We start from the raw sequence: 23,729 nt of genomic DNA on the forward strand, positions 1-23,729 counted from the left end.
TTTGTCTCAGAGATAGCATCCACCCACATTTTCAATAAGAGTGGCGAAGACTGTGGAATCGTTGCCGTGATACAGATTTGGTGATCACCTTTCAGAAGAAAGATGGTACTGGCAAGGAAGCAGTAATGTGTCCAACTCCCGTGACCCCCTCCCTAGAGCTGCCATTCTGTGCTGGAGGCGGCCGCTGCCGCCACTGGACCCTGGGTGCTGCTGGTATCCCCACCAGATACCAGACGTCTCCACCTGAGAAATGAGATTTACGCTGTTGCTGTTGCTTAGTGTCACTAACTCCAGACTGGAAACCCTCGGGAGAGCACTCCATTTGCCAGCCTTGGTGCCATGGGACATACCCCAGATGCCACGGGTCAGAAGGAACAGTTGTCTGATTATCTCCGTTTCCTTTTCAGCTTCTATAGAAAGAGCCAGGGCTCTAAGGCTCAGAGGTAGTGATTCCACAAACTATGCAAGGGGTCGAGATCCTGGGGAGCCAAAGAAATGGTGGAAACCCCACCTCCTTTACTTTGTGTAATTTTGATAATAGTTTATATCATGTTAACTTAGTACATTTTTTCCTGTCTACCCAGCCATATTTATCTGTGGGCACTGTATTTTTTTTTTGGAATCAATAACAGCCCTTTTTACATATGATATGAGATACTGCTCTACCTCTGTGATTATAATTTATTTATTTTTTAAAAAGATTTTATTGATTTATTTTTAGAGAGGGGAAGGGAGGGAGAAAGAGGGGGAGAGAAACATCAATGTGTGGTCACCTCTCACGTGCCCCCTACTGGGGACCTGGCCTGCAACCCAGGCATGTGCCTTGACTGAGAATCAAACTGGCAACCATCTGGTTCGCAGGCCAGTGCTTAATCCACTGAGCTACACCAGCCAGGGCTATTATTATAATTTAAAACGATCACCTCTTATATTTAAACAGAGATCTATAGTTTATAAAGTGGTTCTATAGCTATTTATAGAATGTAAAGAGAATATGTTATTCTCACCTAATACCCAGAATTACTAAGGTAAGGTAAGTTATTCCCATTTATCAACACGGAAATTGTAGTCCTATACAGTTCTTCATGGTGACAAAGCCAGTAAAGGCAGCTCCGGAGCTTGAATCCACGTTTTCTGGTTACCTCTTCAGTGGTCTTTCTACTCCAGCAGTCAGTGTGGTGCTGCTGTTTTATTGTTTTATTATTATTATTTATTTAATAATAGGTGCTATTATTTAATAATAATGATAACTATTATTATTAATAGATGATATTATCTAATAGTAAATAATCATTATTATTTATCTAATAATATTAAATTATTATTTAATAATTTTATTATTTATTTAATAACTATATTAAATAAATACAATTGTTTGTTTAATAATATAAATAATATTGTTTATTTAAATCACTAAATAATAATTAAATAAATTATTAAACAATAATTATTATTTAATAATAATGATATTTTGTTATTATTATTTTATTTAATAATATATGTTTATGTACAGGTCAGATGTCCTGCATACTAGAGAGAGCAATGCTTTTGCTTTAGTTCCACCTCATTCTTTGACTTGTTTTGTTTTGTTTTAGGAAGACATATTTTGGCAGATGAAGCACTCAAGCTGGGTATTCTAGATGGAATTGTCAACTCAAACCCAGTTGAAGAAGCAATCAATTTAGCCCAGAGAGTTTTAGGTAAGAAGATGATAAAAATACCCCCAAACTGAAAACAAGCTAAGTGTCCGTCTTAGTAAGAAACTCCTTACATACCTTCTGATACATCTATGTGATGCCCTATGACACAGCTTTAAAAAGAATGAGAAACTCTGTATTGACGTAGTACAAACAGCATATATATTGTACGAAGTAAAAAAAAAGTGTCATTATGTATAGGGCTTTACCATTTGGGTAATAAGAAAGAGGAAATGGGACCGAATGACTCTAAGGGGAGAACGTATATCTATAACTGTTTGTGTATAAAATATTTCCACAAGGATTCATAAGAAATGGTTAATGATTATCTCTGGGTGTGGGGCTGGTCGACCAGGGCCACAACTGGGAGGAGACTTCTTGTTGTTTACTTCTGTACCTTTTGAATTTTCATTAAATGAGTTTATTTACCATTAAGGAATATCATTAAAATGAAAACAAATAAGCCAATAAACATTTCAGCAAATACTGGAAGACAAACTCTGTAGTTGACGACAGTAAACTGTGTGGTTTTGTTTCAGTGAGCGATGTTTTCTCTCTCATTGGTTTCTCACTTTATGGAGCGACGACCTTCCTTTACGAGGTCTTTGGAGTGGCAATCCTACAGTTTTTCTTTTCTTTTTTCACTGTTCCTTTTAATGTATGGAAGTTGGTGGAAAGATAGAGAGGGTTAGAGGGTGTCAGGAAAAAATAATTGGAAAGAGTTTGGGTTACAGGCAGCACAGGGTGTTCATCTCCCTACTTGGTGGCAGGCAATGGCTCATTGTCATTCAAGGGCATTCTTTTGGAAAAAGTCACTTGTCCACGATGGTAGGGACTAAACACTTTTCTGAAATAATCTTTTGTGTGTGTGTGTGTGTGTGTGTGTGTGTGGCTCTAGCCAGTTACTCTTTCAATGCAGTAGGAAAAGCCTGAAGTGGAGAGGCCAGGGTCTGTGGGGGGAAAAAACTGGTGACTCGTGAAGAGAGGGTCTTTGCCTGAATGAGAGTGAGTTTCCTGCTGTTCCTCTGCCTTCCAGACAAACCTCCCCTCATTTTCATCACTGGCTTCACTGTGCCTCCCGAGAGGGCTTATCGTGTTGTTAGCGGTCACCTGGCTAGCCAACAGCAGAGGCTGTTTACATTTGCAGGTCCCTAAATTATTTTTGGTTTGGGGTATAAATAGACTATTATTTATATCTGTGGTTTTAGTTGATAAAGAACTTGATTTCAACAGGGAGTTCTTTCTTTTCCTGAACCCATTTCCTTAGATTCAGATTTAAGGGTTAAGTTACTTCCAGAGACAGAAGAGGATCGCAGCTATCCAGTACATTTATAGTGTTTTCATTTTTGAAAGTTGTTTAGTTTTAAAATTAATTCAAATAAAAATTTTAAACAATATTTTTACTGATTGATTTGAGAAAGAGGGAAGACAGCGTTTTGTTCCTCCACTTACTGATGCTTTCATTTGTTGCGGTGGCCAGAGATGGGACCTGCGACCTTGGCATATCGGGACAACACTCCATCCAACTAAATTACCTGGGTGGTAACAAATAAATGTTTTAAAAATATTTTATTTCTAAAATGTATAAAACAGTCTACTCAATCTCAGCAACATTACANATTAATTCAAATAAAATTTTTAAACAATATTTTTACTGATTGATTTGAGAAAGAGGGAAGACAGACATCGTTTTGTTCCTCCACTTACTGATGCTTTCATTTGTTGCGGTGGCCAGAGATGGGACCTGCGACCTTGGCATATCGGGACAACACTCCATCCAACTAAATTACCTGGGTGGTAACAAATAAATGTTTTAAAAATATTTTATTTCTAAAATGTATAAAACAGTCTACTCAATCTCAGCAACATTACACAGTTTGTCCACCTGGTGGCATCCAAATATTGAGGAGGAATCATCTGCTTTAGAACTTGGTAATTCACTTCATTACAGTAGGGAAATCGTTCTGGGCTTTGGACAGCTATGTACAACTATTTTACATTATAGTCATGAAGACAGTGTAGAAACATATAAAATTATTTGTGTTTAATAGTGTCTAAAATAGAAAGTTATATATATATATATATATAGTGTAATTAGAGCTATGTAGAATGTATGTGAATACAGACAAAAATTTAAAGAAAATATGCAAAAATGAAAAGAAATTCATTTTATCCCCACAATTTCATAAATAGTCTTTGCTTTGTTTTGATTTTTTCCAGTTTTACTGAGATGTAATTTATGCACAAAACGATTCACCCATTTAAGTGTAGACTGGTGAATTTTTGTTACTGTTTACATTTATGTTGTCACCATCAAGAAGATAGAGTTTGAGTACCCTAAAAAGAATTCTCCTGCTTCTTTCCAGGGGAGTCCCCCCACTGACAACCACGCGCCTGCTGTTTTATTTTTTAAGAATTTCTCACATGCGGAACCACACATAGAGTGTGTAATCTTTTGTGTTTGACTTCTCTCGCTTAGCATGCTATTTCTGAGATTCATCCATGTTGTTACATTCCTTGTATGTTAATATTTTATTCTTTTTATTACTGAATAGTCATCCATAGCATGGATATGCCATGACTTGTTTATCCATTTATCAGTTGATGTGCATTTAGGTTGTTTCCACTTTGAGCCCACACAGATCTCTGTAGACATGTTCTCTCCCTCCTCGGTAAGCACCTATCAGCAGCATTGCTGGGTACTCGAATAAGTGTGTGGTTGATTCTTAAATGCTTTTTAAATGTGATGATTAATGAGAAAACATTAGTGCTTTGAAAGACTCTCATTTTTGCCAGGGAAGTCGGAAAAATAGAAAAGTAAATAAATTCAGTGTAACAGCGTGCTGCGTGTGGTGTGTCTTATTAGAGGGCAGTAGGGCAGTCACGTACTAGGGCATATTCACACCTTTTGACTTAGTATTTCCTCACTTAGGAATTTATCGTAGAGAAATGTAATCATAGAAGTAAACAATAGCTGTGTACAGTGATACCTACTGAAGCTTTATTTATCATTGTAACACATTGGAAACAACTCAAACATCTAATTTTAGGAGGTTAGTTACATAAAAAATAATAGATCTCAATGGAGTAATCCCATTCTGCCATTAAAAGTTCTATTTTTAATATGTCTATTGGCCATCTGTGTGTCCTCTTTGAAGAAGTGTGTATTCAGGTCCTTTGCCCATTTTTAATTGGGTTATTTGTTTTTTTTGGTGTTGAGTTTTGTAAATACATTATAAATTTTGGATGTTGACCCCTTATAAGATGTATCAGCGAATATGTTCTCCCATTCTGTGGGTTGTCATTTGATTTTATTGATGATTTTCTTTGCTGTGCAAAACCTTTTGAGTTTGATGTAGTCCCATTTGTTTATTCTTCTTTTGTTTCCCTTGCCTGAGGAAATATATCTGATAAAAAAATTTCTACAAGCAGCCCTGGCTGGTGTAGCTCAGTGGATTGAGCGCGGGCCTGCAAATCAGAGGATCATGGTTCGATTCCCAGTCAGGGCACATGCCTGGGTTGCAGGCCAGTTTCCAGCAGGGGACACGTAAGAGGCAACCACACATTGATATTTCTCTCCTCCTCTCCTTCCCTTCCCCTCAAAATATAAATAAATAAAATCTTTAAAAAAATTTCTACAAGCAATATACAAGATTTTGCTGCCTATGTTTTTTTCTAGGATTTTTATGGTTTCGGGTCTAACATTTAAGTGAAATAAGTCAGTCAGAGAAAGACAAATATCATAAGATTTCACTCGTATATGGAATCTAATGAACAAACTGAACTAACAGGGAAAACAGAGACAGACTCGTAGATGGAGAGCAGATATGACAGCCAGTGGGTAGGGGAGAGGTTAGGGGGTGGAGGGAGTGAGCAAAAAGGAGAAAGGACTCGTGGACGTGGACACCAGTGTGGTGAGTGCTAGAGGGAGGGGGACATATGGGGGCTAAATGGTAATGGAAAAAATACAGTAAAGAGTAAATTAAAACAAATGAAAAATAAATGAATGAATATTTTAATGTTTAAAAAAGTGTCCATTTTTAAATAAAGTTGAAGAATTGGAAAAATGCTTACATGTAATATTTAAGTAGCAAACAGCCAGATAGCAAGTTGCACAAATGTGTGTATATGTGTGTATGTCTTCATATGTATATTCACATGAGGAAAAAAACTAACAGTGGTTGTATTTGGGTGGCAGGTAATGAAGACTCTTGGATCTTTTTAATAAAAAATGTTTATCTTTTTTATTAAAAATGCAACTCAATCTTCCTCCCCTCCCTTCCCCTCCCCCTCCCTTCCTCCCTCCCTTTCTCCTTCCTTCCTTCCTTCCCTCCCTCCTTCTAAATGAGTTTCACTGTTTGGAATTCTATAATTTTCCTGGTGCTGCTTAAGAAATAGGGCACATCAATGAAGAACTATGTCAGAGAATCTTATCTACATTTGTCATTTATTATCTCATCAAATGTGTAGTTTAGCTAGGCTTATTTATTTTGCCTTTTATTTTCATTTATGGTCTTGTACTTTTCCTTTGTTTTTTTGTTTCCTCGAGTTCCTTTTTTTTTTGTTATTGATTGCCTTTAAATATTGCCATTAGTATTTGGTTACTTGGCAGAACAAAATTGATGGGTTGATTTGAAGGACAGGTTCCACAAAACTCTTTTATAAAAGTATGTATATTTTAAAATGGGCATTTGTTATAAAACATTTTAAGAATAAATACATCAATAATAAAATGTATTAATACTAATGTCTAGTTATATGAAACTGGTACAGTTGTCTTCACCTAGAACAACGATTCTCAAACTTGATTGCATCAGGATCGCTTGGAGCATTTGTTAAAACAGAAGGAACGGGGTTTCCGATGGGTGATGTCGCAGTCGGCAGTTTTGGAGCCAGTTATGTGTGGGAGGGGTTTGTAGGAGGTTAGCATGTACCTAAAAATGTGATTTGGGAAGTGGCTGCAGGTTTCTCCACAAACTTAATGGGTATCCTGGAGAGTTAACTGTGAAAGTTAATTAGCTTCATGCATCTTAATAATCTTGTTATAGGAAGCTTCTCAGATTACTGCAGTGCAATAGATTTAACAGAGAAATTCCAAGCCAGATTGCTTTGGCTAAACTGGGGAGGGGAGGGTCCTGTACAATGCTATTTATTTGCCCTTGCTTTTGGCCAGAGCTTGCTTTATGCAAACGGAGTAAGAACTTATTATCATGTGCATGGAAGTGTGCATTATTCAAAGATGGGCCCAGGGGGCATTGGACTGGGAGCCTCAACTCAGGAACCTAGGGAGGTTCCTGCTTTCCGCAGAGAGGAACCTGCTTTCCTCTCTGTAATGGACCCTGGGCTTGTCACTGTGACTGCCCGGGGCTGGGTGAGCCATTCTAGCCATTCTAATTCTGCCTCAAGACCTTGGTCTATTTGTTCATTTTGATTTTGTGACTTTAAAAAATTCTTGTTTCATCTGTCTTTCACTTCATTTTATCTTTTGCTCTTTGTAATTTATTTTTGTCTCTGTGAACATTTATACAAACATATTTCACAAAAGCAGAGTGACCCTACCTTACATAGGAGGCCTCAGCATGTGTCTAAATTTAACTTCCTTGGACGTACTACCCAACTTCTGGAGCTGCTGGCCTGTAAGCCTGGAAAAGTTGTTCTGTCTGTTCTTTGCACAGCTTATGACAGACAAAGCTTACTATTTCTGAGAATTAGAGAAGGGAGAATCCTTTATGTCTTAGGAAACCATTTCTTTTTTTTTTTAAGATTTCATTTATTTATTATTTATCTTTTAGAGGGGAAGGAGAGAGGGAGAGAAACATCAATGTATGGTTGCCTTTCATGCGTCCCCTGCTGGGAGTTGGCCTGCAGGGAACCGGCCTGCAACCCAGGCATGTGCCCTGACTGGGAATCGAACCGCGATCTTCTGGTTCGCAGGCCCGTGCTCAATCTACTGAGCTACGCGAGCCAGGGCAGGAAACCATTTCTATAAATGGCATGTTGTGTCTCTCTCTATCCTAGGCAGAGAAAAATCTCTTCCAGTCAGTTACTAGAAAGGAAAGAGGGGAAATAATTATCTCCTTTTCTTCCATTAGGAGAGTGAGTCACTTTCTTTTTAAATCAAAGCTTGAATATTATGCCTTAGAAAACCTTGAGGAATTAAGAAGAAATATGTGAATGGGTCAAGGAAAGAATTCAACGATAAGCATATTTGAATCAGGAATTAGTTCTTGACACAGTGGTTGACATAAGACTCTGCTTTCAGACCTCCCAGAAGCTATATCTCAAAATCAACGGTGGAATTTAAAAAAAATATTCACGTCCAGGACCCATCCTTAAAGACTCTTAACTGAGTCTATGGTGGGACCTGGGGATCTGAACTTTTGAAACTCCTCAAATAACTCTGATGTGTGCTGTGGTTTTGAGAAGCAGCCCATCAGGGTGGAAACAGTGGCAATGTTACAATGTTACAAGGGCAGAGATTCGCTTTCCCAGTCTATGCCTGTAGCCATCAGCCTCCTGTTTACACCACCACACTGACTGACAGCTCAGCCCTCTTCCTTCATCCACGTGGTCCTCCACACCCCTGTCCTTTCCCTCTTCCTCTCCCTTCTGTCTTGTCTCCTTTTGGTTCATCAAAAATTAAATCAGGCCTTCGAAAGGTTTCCATCCTCCTCTGCTGAGCTTGCCTTCTCATAAATTGAGGGTTGGGTTAACTCACTGAATAAATGAGCAAGTGATGGGTAGCTTGTTGGGTAAGAGAGTTCATGTTTTTCCAACAATAGCAAGGCGCACAGAGAGAGACTACATGCTGCTAATACCATCTTTCTGTCCTTTCCTGAATCCTATTCTTAACATCAGATGGGAAAGTATAAATTTTTTATTGTTGTTCGATTATGGTTGTCCCCATTTCCCCCTCATTACTCTTCCCTGCCCTACCTACCTCCATATTCCACATTCAATACCCACCCCTCCCCCCACGCCCCCTACCCCGGCTTGTCCTTGTCCATGGGTCCTTTTTACATGTTCTTGGACTTGACCCTTCACCTTTTTTCTCCTGTTTTCCCTTCCCCGCCTTAGCTCTCCCCGCCCCCCACTGTCAGTTTATTCTTTATTCCTATGTCTCTGGTTCTGTTTTCTCTCTGTTGTTTGTTTTGTTGATTAGGGTCCACTTATAGGTGAGATCATGTGGTATTTGTCTTTCACTGCCTGGCCTACTTCACTTAGCACAATGCTCTCCAGTTTGATCCATGCTGCCATTCTTTTCAATTCTACATAGTAATCAAATGTTAAAATGGTCTCCCCTCCTAGGTTAAAAAGGGTAATGAAATTATATAATGCTTCAAAGATATACGTCCGAGTGGACGTGATTGCATCCCAACCTTACTCAGTCTCCATTGGACACGTAGTAACACAGGAATGCCAGACATCACATTCATGTCTTTTTACAGTGAAACTGCACATGAGATTTGCTGTTTTTTCCCTCTAACTAAGGTGTACATTTTTGATATAATGGTTTATTTTGATATAGTGGTTTATTTTTGAAGAGATGGCAGCACTTTTAAGAAAATAGTTCATGGGGCCCTGGCTGGCATAGCTCAGTGGATTGAGCGCGGGCCTGTGAACCAGGCAATCGCGGTTCGATTCCCAGTCAGGGCACATGCCTGGGTTGCAGGCCGGTTCCTTGCAGGCTAACTACCAGCAGGGGATGCACAAAAGGCAACCATACATTGATGTTTCTCTCCCTCTCTCCTTCCCCTCTAAAGATAAATAAAAAAAAAAAAAAAGAAAATAGTTCATGGTATACTGTTTTAGAAAACACTATTAATAATGTAATTTGTTATACATTTATTCTTCTATGCAAACTTAGAATCATTCTACTGAGTTTTTTCTACTGAGTTTGTAAAAAATAGGACAATAAGGGTTCTGATTAGATGTTTATATATAATGTACATATATGGAAATATTTATATTTTCATGCTATTAAGTAGTTATATCCAGGAATATGGGCTCTCTCTATTAAGGTCTTAGTTTATGTTCTTTAATAAAATGCTGTATTATCTTAGCACCTTTCTTGATAAATTTCTTTCTAGGAATTTTGAACAGCTTTAATGAGGCATGGTTCGCCTTGTAGAGTTCTGCAGCCATCTTCATGAGTCAGTCTTAGGTCTTGTCCACCCCAGAAAGCCCCCCCATGGTCTTTCCCAGCGAGCCCCCGGCCCCAGGCAACCACACATCATTCTGTCTCTATACATTTGTCTTTTCTGGACACGTGCTCTACACAGCATCATGCAGTAGGTAATCTTTGCACCTGGCTCCTTTCAGTCAGCATGATGTTTTTGAGGTCCATCTGCAGCATGCATCAGCGGTTTGTTCCTTTCATTGCCGAGTGGTGCTCCCCTGTGTGGCTAGACCACATTCTCTTCACCCATTTACCATTTATCAGCTGATGGATGTTCGGGTTTGTGTCCAGGTTTGAGCTCTTATGAATAGTGCTGCTATGAATATCCATATAAGTTTTATATGGACATACAGGTTTTCATTTCTCTTGGGTGGATTCCTAGGAGTGAAATTGCTGGGTTGAAAAGTAAGTTTATGTTCTTTTTTTTTAAAGAAACCATCAAACTGATTTATAAAGTGGATGTACTATTTTACGTTCTTACGAGCAGTGTATCAGGGTTCCAGTTACACCACATCATCACCAACATTTCAAACTGATGTCTTTTTGATTGTAGTCATTTTAGTGGGTCTGTACTAATTATATAAAGCTGCATAACAAATTACCCCCAAATTTAGCTGCTTAAAATCAAACATTTATTAGAATCTTGCCGTTTCTGTGGGTCAGGAATCTGGGTGTGGTTAACTAAATCCTGTGGTTTAGGACCTCACACAGTGTTACATTCAGGATGGCAAAGGGCTCTGTTCATCTTCAGGCCAGACTGGGAGAGGGTCTGCTTCAAGCTCATGTGGGTGTTGGAAGGACTCCGTTCCTTGGGGTCCATTAAACCGAGGGCCTCAGTTCCTCTCTGGCTGTTGGGTGAAAGCCTTCTTTGGCCCTTTGTCCCATGGGCTTCACCAAGGGACTGTCACACATGGCAGCTGGCTTCCTTCAGAAGGAGGAAGTGAGAGAGCAAGAGAGGGTGAGAAAGACCAGAGCCAGAGATTTTTGTACTCCAGTCTCAGAAATGACGTTGTTTGGAATCTGCCTACATGTAGATTCCTACACACTGCCTACACATTGTGGTCTGATTTTGCATTTCTCTAAGACTAATGATGTGAAACATCTTTCCATGTGCTCATTAGCCATTTGTATATCCTCTATTGTGAAATAGCCACTCAAGTTTTGCCCGTTTAAAAAATTGGGTTGTTTGCCCTCTTATTATTGAGTCATCAGTGTCATATGTATATGTATATGATTTTACTTTTAGAGGGGAGAAGGGAGGGAGAAAGACACAAAGAGAAACATTGACATAAGAGAGAAACATCAATCTGTTGCTTCTCGTATGGGTGCCAACTGGGGACTGAACCCACAACCCAAGCATGTTTCATGACTGGGAATCGAACTGGTGACCTTTTACCTTGTAGGATGATGCCCAACCAACTGAGCCACAACAGTCAGGGCAGAGTTCTTTATATATTGTAAATACAAATTCTTTATTATATATTTGATTTTCAAATTGTATTACTTTTTCTATACCTTTGATAATAAATTACCACAAGCTTAGCAGTTTAAGCAACACAGATTTATTTTCTTACCCATCTAAAGGCCATAAGTCCCATAAGTCCGGTAGGGGTCTTAATGGAGTGTGCGTGCAGGTTCACTCCTTCCTCAAAGCTGAAGGGGAGAATCCATTGTTGGTGGAATTCGGTACATTGCACTGTAGAACCAAGGTCCTATGTTCTTCTTGCCGGCTGTAAACTGAGGGTCATTCCTAGCCTCTAGAGGCCACGGTGTTTCTTGGTTCTCGGCGCCCCCTTCCTCCATCTTCAAAGCCACATCATTGCCAACAGGTTGAGTCTTTCCCTGTTTCATCTTTCTGACTTTTCCCCATCAAATCTCTTTTTTCACTGTAGCCAGGAAAGGCTCTCTACTTTTAAGGACTCTTATGATTAGACTGAGCCAACCTGGATAATCCAGGACAATATCTGCATCTCACATCTCAAGGTCTTAATCATATCCGTAGAGTCCCTTTGCCCTGGAAAGTCGTTAAGTTCTGGACATTTGGCGGGGGTGGGGCAGTCATCAATCTGTCCACCGTGCAAATATTTTCTCGCAGCCTATGTCTTATCATTTCATTTTCTTAATGGTGTTCTGTGAAGTACAGACGTTTTTAAATTCAATGAAATCTAATTAATTGATTGATTTTTCTCTCACGGATCCTGCTAAAAACATTTTGCCTAACCCAACGTCACAAAACTTTCTCCTGCGTTTAGTTCTAGAAATTTTTTAGTTTTAGGTCTTCAACTCAGATTTATGATCAATTTTGAGGTAATATTTATATAGTGTTCAATAGGGATCTAAGTTTATTTATTTACTTTTTGCATATGGATATCCAGTTGTGTCAGTGCTATTTGTTGATACAAACTCTCCTTCTGTTCCTCCTATGAATGGTTTAGACACCTTTGTTGGAAATCAGTTCACATTAATTACAAGCATTTATTTCTGAGCTCTCAGTTCTGTTTCTTTGACTCGTATGTCTGTCCTCGTACCAACATCACACTGTCTTCTCTCCTAGGTATTTTTAAGTTTTTGTTACTATTAGGAATCAAATTAAAATTACTCTGAATCTAAAATATTATCAACTCAGAGCTATTTTCCTTAAACTGACTGACAGATTAATATTTAATCCATTATGAAATTGGAATAATAGGAAAATCCTGCTTTTAGGCCTGAATTAGGAAAATTGAAATTGCTTTGGATCCATTAAATTCTTGCGGAACAAAGTTGCAAAGACATTAGAGACTTTGGTATGAATGTTACATTAAATATCTTGTCGAGTAGCGTTGAATTTTGTACTTTGAATTTGAACAGATTATTACCATTATTATGTGCTTGTTTTCCTTTAGTGTAAGTAACATTTCCAAGGATCTGATATTTTCTCTCTTCTTTCTTTCAGACCAGCCTCTAGAATCCCGGAGGCTCTGCAACAGGCCAGTTCCGAGCTTGCCCAACATGGAGTCTATTTTCAGTGAAGCCCTTCTGAAAATGCGGAAGCAGCACCCTGGGTGCCTTTCTCAGGAGACTTGCGTCCGCGCCGTCCAGGCTGCTGTACAGTATCCCTATGAGGTGGGCATCAAGAAGGAGGAGGAGCTGTTTATGTACCTTAAGCAATCAGGGCAGGCTAAGGCCCTGCAGTATGCTTTCTTAGCAGAAAGGAATGCAAATAAGTGGTCGGTGCCCTCTGGAGCATCCTGGAAAACAGCGTTGGCCCGGCCCATCTCCTCAGTCGGCGTTCTTGGTAAGAATGTGGAGTAGTTAATGTCATCCTCCAGATCTGCACATGTAAAGTGCTACTGTCATTCACTTAGGGCCATGAGGTGTTAGAGTCTATGATAAATATATTACATGTGTTAGCTAACTTAATTTTCACCCTAGCCCATGAGCTATCTTCATTTTACCTGTGAGGCCTGGAGACACTAACCTTCTCAACAAGGAGCTAAACACAAATGGTCTGGGCATTTTCACTCACCCCAACCTCTTCCCTGTATGACTCTGTCACTCCTGCGTTTCCCAACAATTGTTATCTGCACCACATTTTAAGGCGTATCCTGTCACTCTTGTAGCCAGGCATTCGGAGTGACGTCTGTCTTTATGGTCCCTGGAACCATTCACTTCTCCTACTTGGAAACCACTGTCCTCAAATCCATTGGAACCTGGAAGTGGGGGCTTCCCTACTTTTGACCCCTGGAATTTTCCCAAGCAAATGTCTTCTTTCCTCAGAAGGAGATCTCTGACTGACTGCTTTGAGCCACTTTCTTACTCTCCATTGCTCTTAGTCTTGGCCCCCAGATGGTCTTGTGTGAATTTTAAACCCCATGAAATGGGAAGCATGATGGTCTGTGTTTCAGCTTAAATACAATCTTTTGGTGGATGAGGTTCATAGTTTACTAAAAGTATCAACTTTATTGGCCCTCACTTGGCTCTTTAGCATCTAACCCAACCTGGAGGGAAAGAGCTTACTCTGTATCTTCTTAGTCTGTTATCTCAGTCAAGTTTAGGCATAAAATAGTATGTCTTTTAAAAATATTTTCAATTACATTTGACATACAATGTTATATTAGTTTCAGGTGAACAACGTAGTGATTAGCCTTTTATATAACTTGTGAAGTGATCACCCCGGTAAGTCTAATACCCATCTGACACTATAGTGGTACATACTCTAACAATGGAATGCTATTCAGTCATAAAAAAGAAGGAGATCCTGCCATTTGTGACAACATGAATGGACCTAGAGTGTTATGCTGTGTGAAATAAGTCAGACATAGAAAGAAAAATATCATATGATTTTACTTACATGTGGAATCTAAAAAACAAAGTAGATGAGCAGACAATCCAGAAACCGACTCCTAGATACAGAGAAAATTCTGATGAGGGGGGTATTGGGTAGATCAATGAAAAGGGAAAAGGGAGTCAGATGTGCAAATTGCCGGTTATGATATAGTATGTATTTAGTACAAACACACTGAGCTCCTTCCAGCACTGACTCTGTTCACTTGTGATTTTTTTTAAGGAGGTGGATAAATAATGTGACAAAGAAATATGAGTGTTCCTTTTTTGGTAGTCTTTCAGCAACACAAGTGTTTGTTTCTCATTGTGTACTTACTTGTTTCTTCTTCCCTATATTCCTTCAACCTAGGAATAATTAGTGCAAAATAATAGCCAAACTTAAGTTTATCTGTATTGCTTGTTAGCCATTGTTTGAAAGTTTCCCTATTTCATCTTTATAAGCCTTTTTAAAAAGATTTCAGGTTTATCTGGCATGGAATGTTTAAAAATTTGAAGTTTTTTTTTTAAGTATACCCTTCATCATTCTGAAAAGTGTTTGAGGAAAAAAAAGAAATGTTTTAAATATACAAGAGACAATGTGGATAAAAGTAAACTCAGTTTGGTTACTTCCCTTCTTCATGTTTATCCCCACACTGCTCTGCATTTTGTCTTTGTGATGCCCTCTCCCACTGTATACTGTGCCCTCTGGAACTTGCCTGCAGCCTCATCTGTTTCACTAATGGCTCCCTCCTCTGTCTTCTACTCGGATCCTGGCTTGCCCGGGCCACTGATGCTGCTGCAGCCCTCTCAGGAGAATGGGACTGCTGCTCTCTCACACTCCGCAGACCTCATCCTCACTTTTCAATCCTTTCGGGACGGTCTCTGTGGTCTTGCCATAGGTTCCGGTCTCTCTGCCCCTCCTTATTGCTGTCATCGGTCCTGCTCATTTGCTGACAATTTTGGTATCTGACTCACAGTTACCCATTTTGGTATGAATCCTGCTGCCAATCTGATTGTCTTCATTTCTGTGTGGACAGTTCATTGAACCCTGTTGCTTTGGGTTCTTTTGCCTCCTTAGATCCAGTGGCGCTCACCTCATTTCATTTCTGTGACCCCCATTTATGGCCTCACTACAGGTCTTCTTGTCTGAACATTTCTCTACCTCAGACATTTGACATCTCACCTTTTCGCCACAACCTGGTCTCTTCCCACATCTCTTCACTGGTTATTCTAATTACATCCATCACTTGATCAGCAACTCTTTACTTTTTCCTCTATTCAACTTTAATTTTCAGAGTCATCACTTCAGCTACCCTCTTACCAATGTCCTCAAACTCCACGATTCACTGCCTATCTTCTCTGCCTCCCGACAAAGCCGCAACCCTGTGCTTCCATGAGCCTGTGCCCTGGCTCCTCAGATCAGATCGGCCCCCAGAAGGGGAGAAGACTGCAGCTGACCAAAAAGTTGACCAGTGGCTAAAGCATCCCTTACTCTTTATTTACTTCTCTTAGTAGAAGTTTCTGGCCAAATTTAATTCCATGGCAGGTAAAGGCAAAAATCTGGTAGCAGAGCAGGACTCCTTGCCACTGTCTGTGTTTGTTTAATGAGGGAAAGTTAGCAAACTAAATTCAGTATAAATACAATAGGTACCTATGAAAACACAGAAACGAGCAGTGAAAGGCTTGGTCCTTCAGCTCTTTATCAGACAGTGCTGAATACCTTGGGACCACAGGGCTGTGAGCAGAGGTGTTAGTTAAGGGCTTTTTGAAAGAAATGTATGCAGTGGACCCTTGAAAAATGCAGGGGTTAGAGGGGCCAATTCCCTGAGCAGTTGAAAATCCATGTGTAACTTCTGACTTCCCCAAAACTCAGCTACTATTAGCCTGCTATTGACCAGAAACCTTACTAATAACATAGTTGATTAACACATGTTTTGTATGTTATATGTATTCTTACAATAAAGGAAGCTAGAGAAAAAAATGCTGTTAAGAAAATAAAAAAAAGAAAATCATAAGGAAGCGAAAATACATTTGCTGTGTTTGTTGAAAAAAAATCTGCATATAAGCAGACCCACGCAGTTCAAACTTGTATTTCCCAGGGTCAGTGGTATTGTGCTTTCATGTATGTTTTTATTTCCACGATGAAATGAAAAGCTGTTTCTAGAACTAAACTAAGGAAGATCTAAAATGATAGCCAGGACACTTCTAAAAGGCATCAAGCTTCTCCCCTCTTGTGGTTGGGGTCATGAGTTGCTCTGCCGCCCCAGCGACCCTGGGGCACACCTGCTCTGAGGGGTCGGCCCCGAGGAGCTGTGCTCCACCTTCGCAAGGTGGCTCCCCTCCCCTGCTCCGTCTTCAGTTCTGAGATACTGCTTACCTTGTGTTACAGTTCACGCAGCCCTTCCACATAACTTCTCATTAGTCCGTATTGTTATTGTCCCTGTTGAGAGCATGACTTCTATAATTGTAGGCATTTTGTATGAGGGTTGGGACTGAAAGCTGGGAGCTGGGCCTTTGAGCCCCACATACTACCCAGACTAAAGTGTAGGATGCAAGACCTACACTTAGCAGCGAGACCTACTAAGCCTTCTCGTTACTGAGTGAAATGCAGATATTTAGCAAATTTGGAAAACTAAACATTTTAATAATTTAATATATTTAGTAATTATATATAACATAAAACAAGTTAATAAAATTTAAAAATTAAATAACTAAATGCCAAAGAAATGAAATCAGTGGGGGTTTTTTCTGACTGAAACATTCTATGTTCAAAACCAATCCCCAAGTTCAGTCAACATGAAGTATAGAAGATACTTCTATACTTCTTCTCCCTTCTCCTTCTCCCTTCTCCTTCTCCTTCTTCTTCTTCTTCTTCTTCTTCTTCTTCTTCTTCTTCTTCAGTTTTCCAACTGTTTAAAATGTGAAAACATTTTTAGCTTGCAGGCAATATAGAAACAGACCTCGGTCCGGATTTGGTCTTTAGGGTCTCTTTCAAGGTCTTCCAAGAATAACATAATGCAGTTGTCCTCTGTGTTTTCTATCTTCAGGCGATAATGTGAGACCTTGTAGGAGCTTTTATGGGCCAGCTGTAGGTCCCATGCACACCCCCAACCATTGTATGGCCCAGAAGTAGTCACAGGATACAAGGGATATGGAAAACACCGTCTCTTCTGTGCCCAGGAGGAAAATGAAATCGTGTGGGGAAGGAAGGGCAACATCTCTTCCACTGAATGCTTTTTCTTCATTTTCTGTCCTTCTTGCTTTTGCTTAAAACATTATTCCCTTTCCCTTTTCCTTCCCCAGCTTGGATAGTTCAACTTCCTCAATTTCACCTACTTCAATATGATCTTTCTTCAAATATCTTAATATTGAAGCTTTTCTCGAATCATCCAACCAAATATAATCTTTCTTCTGAATCATCAAAGACATTCAAAGTTCTCACATCGCCAACTTTGCCTTATAGCATAGATATTGTGAACTTTCCGTCTTCACACTGCTAGATTATAGGCTCCCTGAGAATTGGTACTTTCAATATTTTTAACAGTTTTATGGAGATATAACTCATATACCATAAAACTGACCATTTTAAAGAGTTCAATGGAAAATGATATAGCTACTATGGAAAAAGGATGGCAGTTCCTCAAAACATTAGAGAGAGAACTGCCATCTGACCCAGCAGTCCCACCTCTGAGTACGTACCCAAAAGAACGCAAAGCAGGGACACGAACAGGTGTTTGTGCACTTGCGTTCACAGCAGCATCATTCACCATAGTCTAAAGTAGACACAACCCAAGTGTCCATCAGTGGATGAATGTATAAACAAAATGCAGTGTATACATACAATGGGGCATTATTCAGCCTTAAAAAGGTAGGAAACTCTTATACGTAATACAACACAGATGAACCTTGAAGATATTATGTTAAGTGAAATAAGCTCGTCACAAAAGAACAAATTCTATATGATTCCACTTGTATGTGAGATGCCTAACGTACTCATAAAGTTAGAAAGTTTAATAGTGGTTGCCAGGGGCAGTGGGGCAGGGGAAGGATGAAAGGGGAAGCATTGTTTACTGGGTACAGAGTTTGAGTTTTCCGAGATGAAAGCGTTTGGGAGATGGACGGTCATGCTAGTTGCACCACAATGTGAACGTACTTAATGCACTAACCTGTAAGTTGATGTAAATTTTATATGGATTTTACCACAATTAAAAAAAATTAAATACATAATAACAGTGTCACCAAAAAAGAGTATACTCCCATGGCATTCAGATATTCACAAAGTTGTGCAGCCATTGCCAGAGTCAGTTTTAAAACATTTTCATCATCCTGAAAAGAAACCCTGTACCCATTACCAGTCATCACTCATTGTCCTTTCCCCAGCCCCTGGCAACCACTAACCCGCTTTCTGTCTCTATGGATTTGCCTAACCTGGGCATTTCATATAAATGGAATCATTTAACATGTGGCCTTTTGTATACAGCTTCTTTCACAGCATAATATTTTTAAGGTTCATCCACATAAGGTTCATCCATAATGAAGTAGCATATATCAGTACTTCGTTTCTTTTTATGGCCGAATAATATTCCACTGTGTGAATATACCACATATTGTTTATTCATTCATCAGTTGGTGGACATTGGGTTGTTTCTGCTTTTTGGCTATTTCGAATAATGATGCTCAGAACATTTATGTACAAGTTTTGTGTGGACATAAGTCTTAAATTCTCTTAGGGATGTATATCCACACACCTGTCTACCTACCCCCATACCTTCCCACCTAGGAGTGAAATTGCTGGCTCATGTGACAAGTCCACACTTAACATTCGAGGAACTTTCAACTGTTTGTCCACAGCAGCAGCACCATTTTACAGTCTGCCAGCCGGGTATCAGGGTTCCATTTTCTCCACATCCTTGCCAGAACTTGCTACTGTCATTTTAATTATAGATGACTTAGTGGATACCAAGGGGCAGCTCATTGTGGTTTTGAACTGAATTTCCTTCAGGACTATTGATGTTAGGTGTCTCTTTAAATGCTCATTGGGCATAGTATATCTTCTTTGGAGAAATCTTTATTAGACCATTTGTTTAATTTTATTTATTTTTTAAAAGATTTTATGTATTTTTTTTTTAGAGGGGGGGAGAGGGCGAGAAGCATCAATGTGTGGTTGCCTCTCACGTGCCCCCTACTGGGGACCTGGCCCACTCAACCCAGGCATGTGCCTTGACTGGGAATCGAACCGCTGGACCCTTTGGTTCACAGGCGGGTGCTCAATCCACTAAGCCACACCAGCCACAGCACCATTTGCCTAATTTTAAGTTGAATTGTATTTTTATTGTTGAGTTTAAGAGTTCTTTATATATTCTGACACAAATCCCTTATCAGATCATTCTTTTGCACGTGGATATCCAGTTGTCCCAGTGTCATTTGTTGAAATCCTTGGCCAGGGATGAAATCCAAAAATCAACCAGCCACAAGCATATAAATTTATTTCAGGACTCTCAACTCTATTCCATTGATACACATGTCTGTCCTTATTCTAGGACCACCCTACCTTGAATACTGTAGCTTTGTCATAAGTTTTGAAATTGGGAAGAGTAAGTTCTCCAACTTCATTCTTATTTTTCAATGTTGTTTTGGTTATTCTGGACTCTTTTTATTTCTATACAAATGTTAGGATGAGCTTATTAATTTCTGCAAAAAAAACCCAGTTGGATTTTTGATAGGGATTGACTGAATTTGCAGATCAGTTTGGGTGGTATTGCCATCTCAACAATACTGAGCCTTCTGAATAGTAAACATGAGGTTCTTTCCATTTATTTAGGCCTTTAATTTCTTTCAGTAATGTTTTCTGGATTTGGTATACAGGTTTTGCAATTGTTCATTGAATTTATTCTGAAGTATTTTATTTTTGATACTATGTAAGCAGAATTGCTTTCTTAATTTCATGTTCAGATTGCTCATTGCTGGTGTGTTGAAATACAGTTAATTTTTGTATATTGATCTTAAATCCTGTGACTTTGCTGAACTTGTTTATTAGTTTTAATAGTGTGTGTGTATGTGTGTGTGATATACTCTAAAGCACACAACACAGTGGCTAGACTTAACTAGTATTCAGTCCATTTATGTTCCTTGAATTGATCTCTTCAAATGCCACATTGCCACAGAAGCTTTGCATCCACTGAGTAATTTTCCAGTTCTCAATACCATTGAATCATTTTTTTCCTCTTTTATTCTTATCTACAGGCTTGGGAACAATGGGTCGAGGCATTGTCATTTCTCTTGCAAAAGCCAAGATTCCTGTGATTGCTGTGGATTTAGACAAGAAGCAGCTAGAAACTGCAAAGACAGTTATAACCTTCCTCTTGGAAAAGGAAGGGTCCAAAATGCAGAAAAGTGGCCACCCTTGGTCAGGACCCATACCCAGGTTAACCACATCTATGAAGGAGCTCAGTGATGTAGATTTAGTCATTGAAGCAGTATTTGAAGACATGAACCTAAAGAAGCAGGTCTTTGCTGAGCTGTCAGCTGTGTGCAAGCCAGAAGCTTTTTTGTGCACCAATACATCAGCCTTGGACATTGATGAGATTGCTTCTTCCACTGATCGTCCTCACTTGGTCATTGGCACACATTTCTTCTCACCAGCTCATGTCATGAAGTTGTTAGAGGTTATTCCCAGCCGATACTCCTCCTCCACAACTATTGCCACTGTTATGAACTTATCCAAAAAGATTGAAAAATTTGGTGTAGTTGTAGGCAACTGTTTTGGGTTTGTTGGCAATCGAATGTTGAACTCTTATTACAGTCAGACGTATTTCTTGTTAGAAGATGGCAGCACACTAGAGGAGATAGATGAGGTGCTGGAAGACTTTGGTTTCAAAATGGGACCTTTTAGAGTATCTGATCTTGCTGGGTTAGATGTGGCTTGGAGATCTCGAAAGGGGCAAGGTCTTACTGGCCCCATGTTGCCTCCAGGGACTCCTGCCCGAAAGCGAGGCAACAGGAGATACTGCCCAATTCCTGATATGCTCTGTGAAGCAGGACGATTTGGCCAGAAGACAGGTAAGGGTTGGTACCAATATGACAAGCCACTCGGTAGGATTCACAAACCTGATCCCTGGATTTCCAAATTTCTGTCACAGTACAGGGAAATCTATGACATTGAACCACGCAGCATTAGCAGGGATGAGATCCTGGAGCGCTGCTTATATTCACTCATCAACGAAGCATTCTGCATCTTGGGAGATGGGATGGCTGCCAGCCCAGATCACATCGATGTTGTGTATTTGCATGGCTATGGATGGCCGAGGCACAGGGGTGGACCCATGTACTATGCTTCCACAGTTGGTTTGCCCACAGTGCTAGAGAAGTTGCAGAAATATTACAGGCAGAATCCTGATATTCCCCAACTAGAACCTTGTGACTATCTGAAAAAATTGGCTTCCCAAGGAAATCCTCCTCTGAAAGAATGGCAGAGCTTGGCAGGACCCCCCAGCAGTAAACTGTGATTCCGCCTTTCAGGTTACGCCTCACACTCTGGCAGTAGGTAATGCTCACTGGGTTTCACTGAAATTAAATCCAGAGGTCTACAATAGGTTGCTCTGGGTGGAAAAGGCTTTGCTTGGGGTGATGGGTGCACCATGCTGCATGCAGATGATGTTTTTATTGAGTTGTAGACTTGAAACCTATATGGTTTTGTGAACCCATGTCATCCCAATAAGCAATAAAAAATTGCTCTGAAATACAAAGCTAAAGAAATAGTTAGCTAAAACTCCTCTTTGGGTCTTCTGTCTGTTTATTATGACGGGCCAAATATTCAGTAATGTGCTTCCTATGCCTCTGAATCTGTCCTCATCAGATAAATGACTTCAATCTCAATGAATAAACTCAAGTTAATATCTTAATAGCTAAGAAGAGAGCATCAGGAACACATTGAGGTTCCTAAATGCTTTTATCATTAGAGAAATATGTAATCAGTTAATAACTGATAAAAGCAACTAAACTAAAATAATTTCGACCCCCTTTAGCCTCACACACTAACACTGATGGGAAATCTCATGGGTCCTTCATTCAACAAACATTCATTGCATCTCCCCTGAGCTTCTCGCACAGCACTTGGCAGACCTGGAGTTCAGACTGATCCAGTGTGGATGCCTGTGATCAGGTTCAGTCCATAGTCTCCGGACAGAATGGAAATGGTTGGCAGGGTAGAGTGCACAGTGAGGTCTCTGTGAATGAGCATGAAAAGCTGCCCAAGGAGAGGCAGTATGCAGATGCTAAAGTATGAAAGGCAAAACAAAGTTAAAGTTGTAGACAAGACACGGTTGGAAAGTACTTTGGACCAGAATGGGGAACTCCGAGTAGTTTGGCAAGTCACACTCAATATATGGCCCCTCTCCAAGGCCCTGTCATATACAGGCACAATTGTGCTTTCTTCTTGCAAGGGGTTTAGTGATGTTTGTTGATAATTCCCTCCAGATCAGGGGATGTCCTGGTCTTTCTTTACTATTCCATTCATGGAGAAATAATAGGTAGTAGAAAGTTGTCAACTCAGTGTAAGAAGGGATCTTAGAGAACATGTAATCTTCCCTGATTCCGTGTTAGATTTGGATTCGTAATGATGCCAGTTTTCCTGTCATGATAAGCCTTTGTGATGTTGGGTATGAAAATTGTTGAGTCTTGAAAAATCTAAAATGATTTCAAATTTTTTGTACAATTTTTTTATAAGACTTCTCTTTTAATGTTTTGTGTGGTTAAATGTTGAGGGGTTGGTCAATACAAAAAACATTTCTACAGAAATGTTTACAGCAGAATTATTCACAATAGCCCCAAATTGGGAAGAAAGGAAATGTCCATCACTGGTGGATGCGGGAACAAAGTGTGGAATGGCCCTGCAATAGGATATTTGGCCATGAAAAGAGATGAAGTACTGATATAGGCTATAACATAATGGACCTTGAAGATACGGTGCTAAGTGAAAGAACCCGGTCACAAAAGGCCAAATATTATGTGAACATTTATATGAAATGTTCAGAATAGACAAATCTACAGAAACAGAAAGCAGATTAGAGGTTGCCAAAGGCTGGAACGATTGGGGGTCAGGAATGGGGAGCAGCTGCCAATGGTACAGGATTTCTTTTTGGGTTAGTGAAAATGTTGTGAAATTATTGTGATGATTACAAAACTCTGTGAATCTACTAAAAAGAACATTGAGTTGTATACCTTAAATGGGTTAACTATATGGTATGTAATCACAATTCAATAAAGTTTTGAATAAATAAGTAAATAAATGGGTTCAAGTTGTTGTCCTTCAGTGTGATGCTGTTTTCACAATATTTTTATCTGTGATCCCAATCAAAACTATCAGAAGGTTTGATAGAGAAGTCTTGAATGAATATAGTATTTTCTTTTATTGTAAAAACAACAGAAAACCAGCCCTGGCTGGGTGGCTCAGTGGATTGAGCACCAGCCTGCAAACTGGAAAGTCAGCGTTCAATTCCGGGTCAGGGTACATGCCTGGGTTGCAGGCCAGCTGAGGGTGTGCAAGAGGC

General features: G+C 39.6%; 1 protein-coding gene across 2 annotated transcripts in view; it reads left to right on the forward strand.

The window, feature by feature from the left end:
* The window catches only part of EHHADH (enoyl-CoA hydratase and 3-hydroxyacyl CoA dehydrogenase), a 45,225-nt gene extending 21,761 nt beyond the window's left edge, over positions 1-23,464 (forward strand). For both annotated transcript variants that reach the window (XM_037070979.1, XM_037070980.1), the window contains 3 exons: positions 1,596-1,700; positions 12,812-13,153; positions 20,425-23,464. In XM_037070979.1, coding sequence (XP_036926874.1) covers positions 1,596-1,700; positions 12,812-13,153; positions 20,425-21,686 — 1,709 coding nt within the window. In that variant the 3' untranslated portion in view covers positions 21,687-23,464. The remainder of the gene's footprint in view (positions 1-1,595; positions 1,701-12,811; positions 13,154-20,424) is intronic.
* Positions 23,465-23,729: the final 265 nt, after the last annotated feature.

The sequence above is a fragment of the Sturnira hondurensis genome, unplaced genomic scaffold, assembly GCF_014824575.4.
Source record: "Sturnira hondurensis isolate 20B ecotype Veracruz unplaced genomic scaffold, ASM1482457v3 Scaffold0019216, whole genome shotgun sequence".
NCBI classification, from domain to species: domain Eukaryota; kingdom Metazoa; phylum Chordata; class Mammalia; order Chiroptera; family Phyllostomidae; genus Sturnira; species Sturnira hondurensis.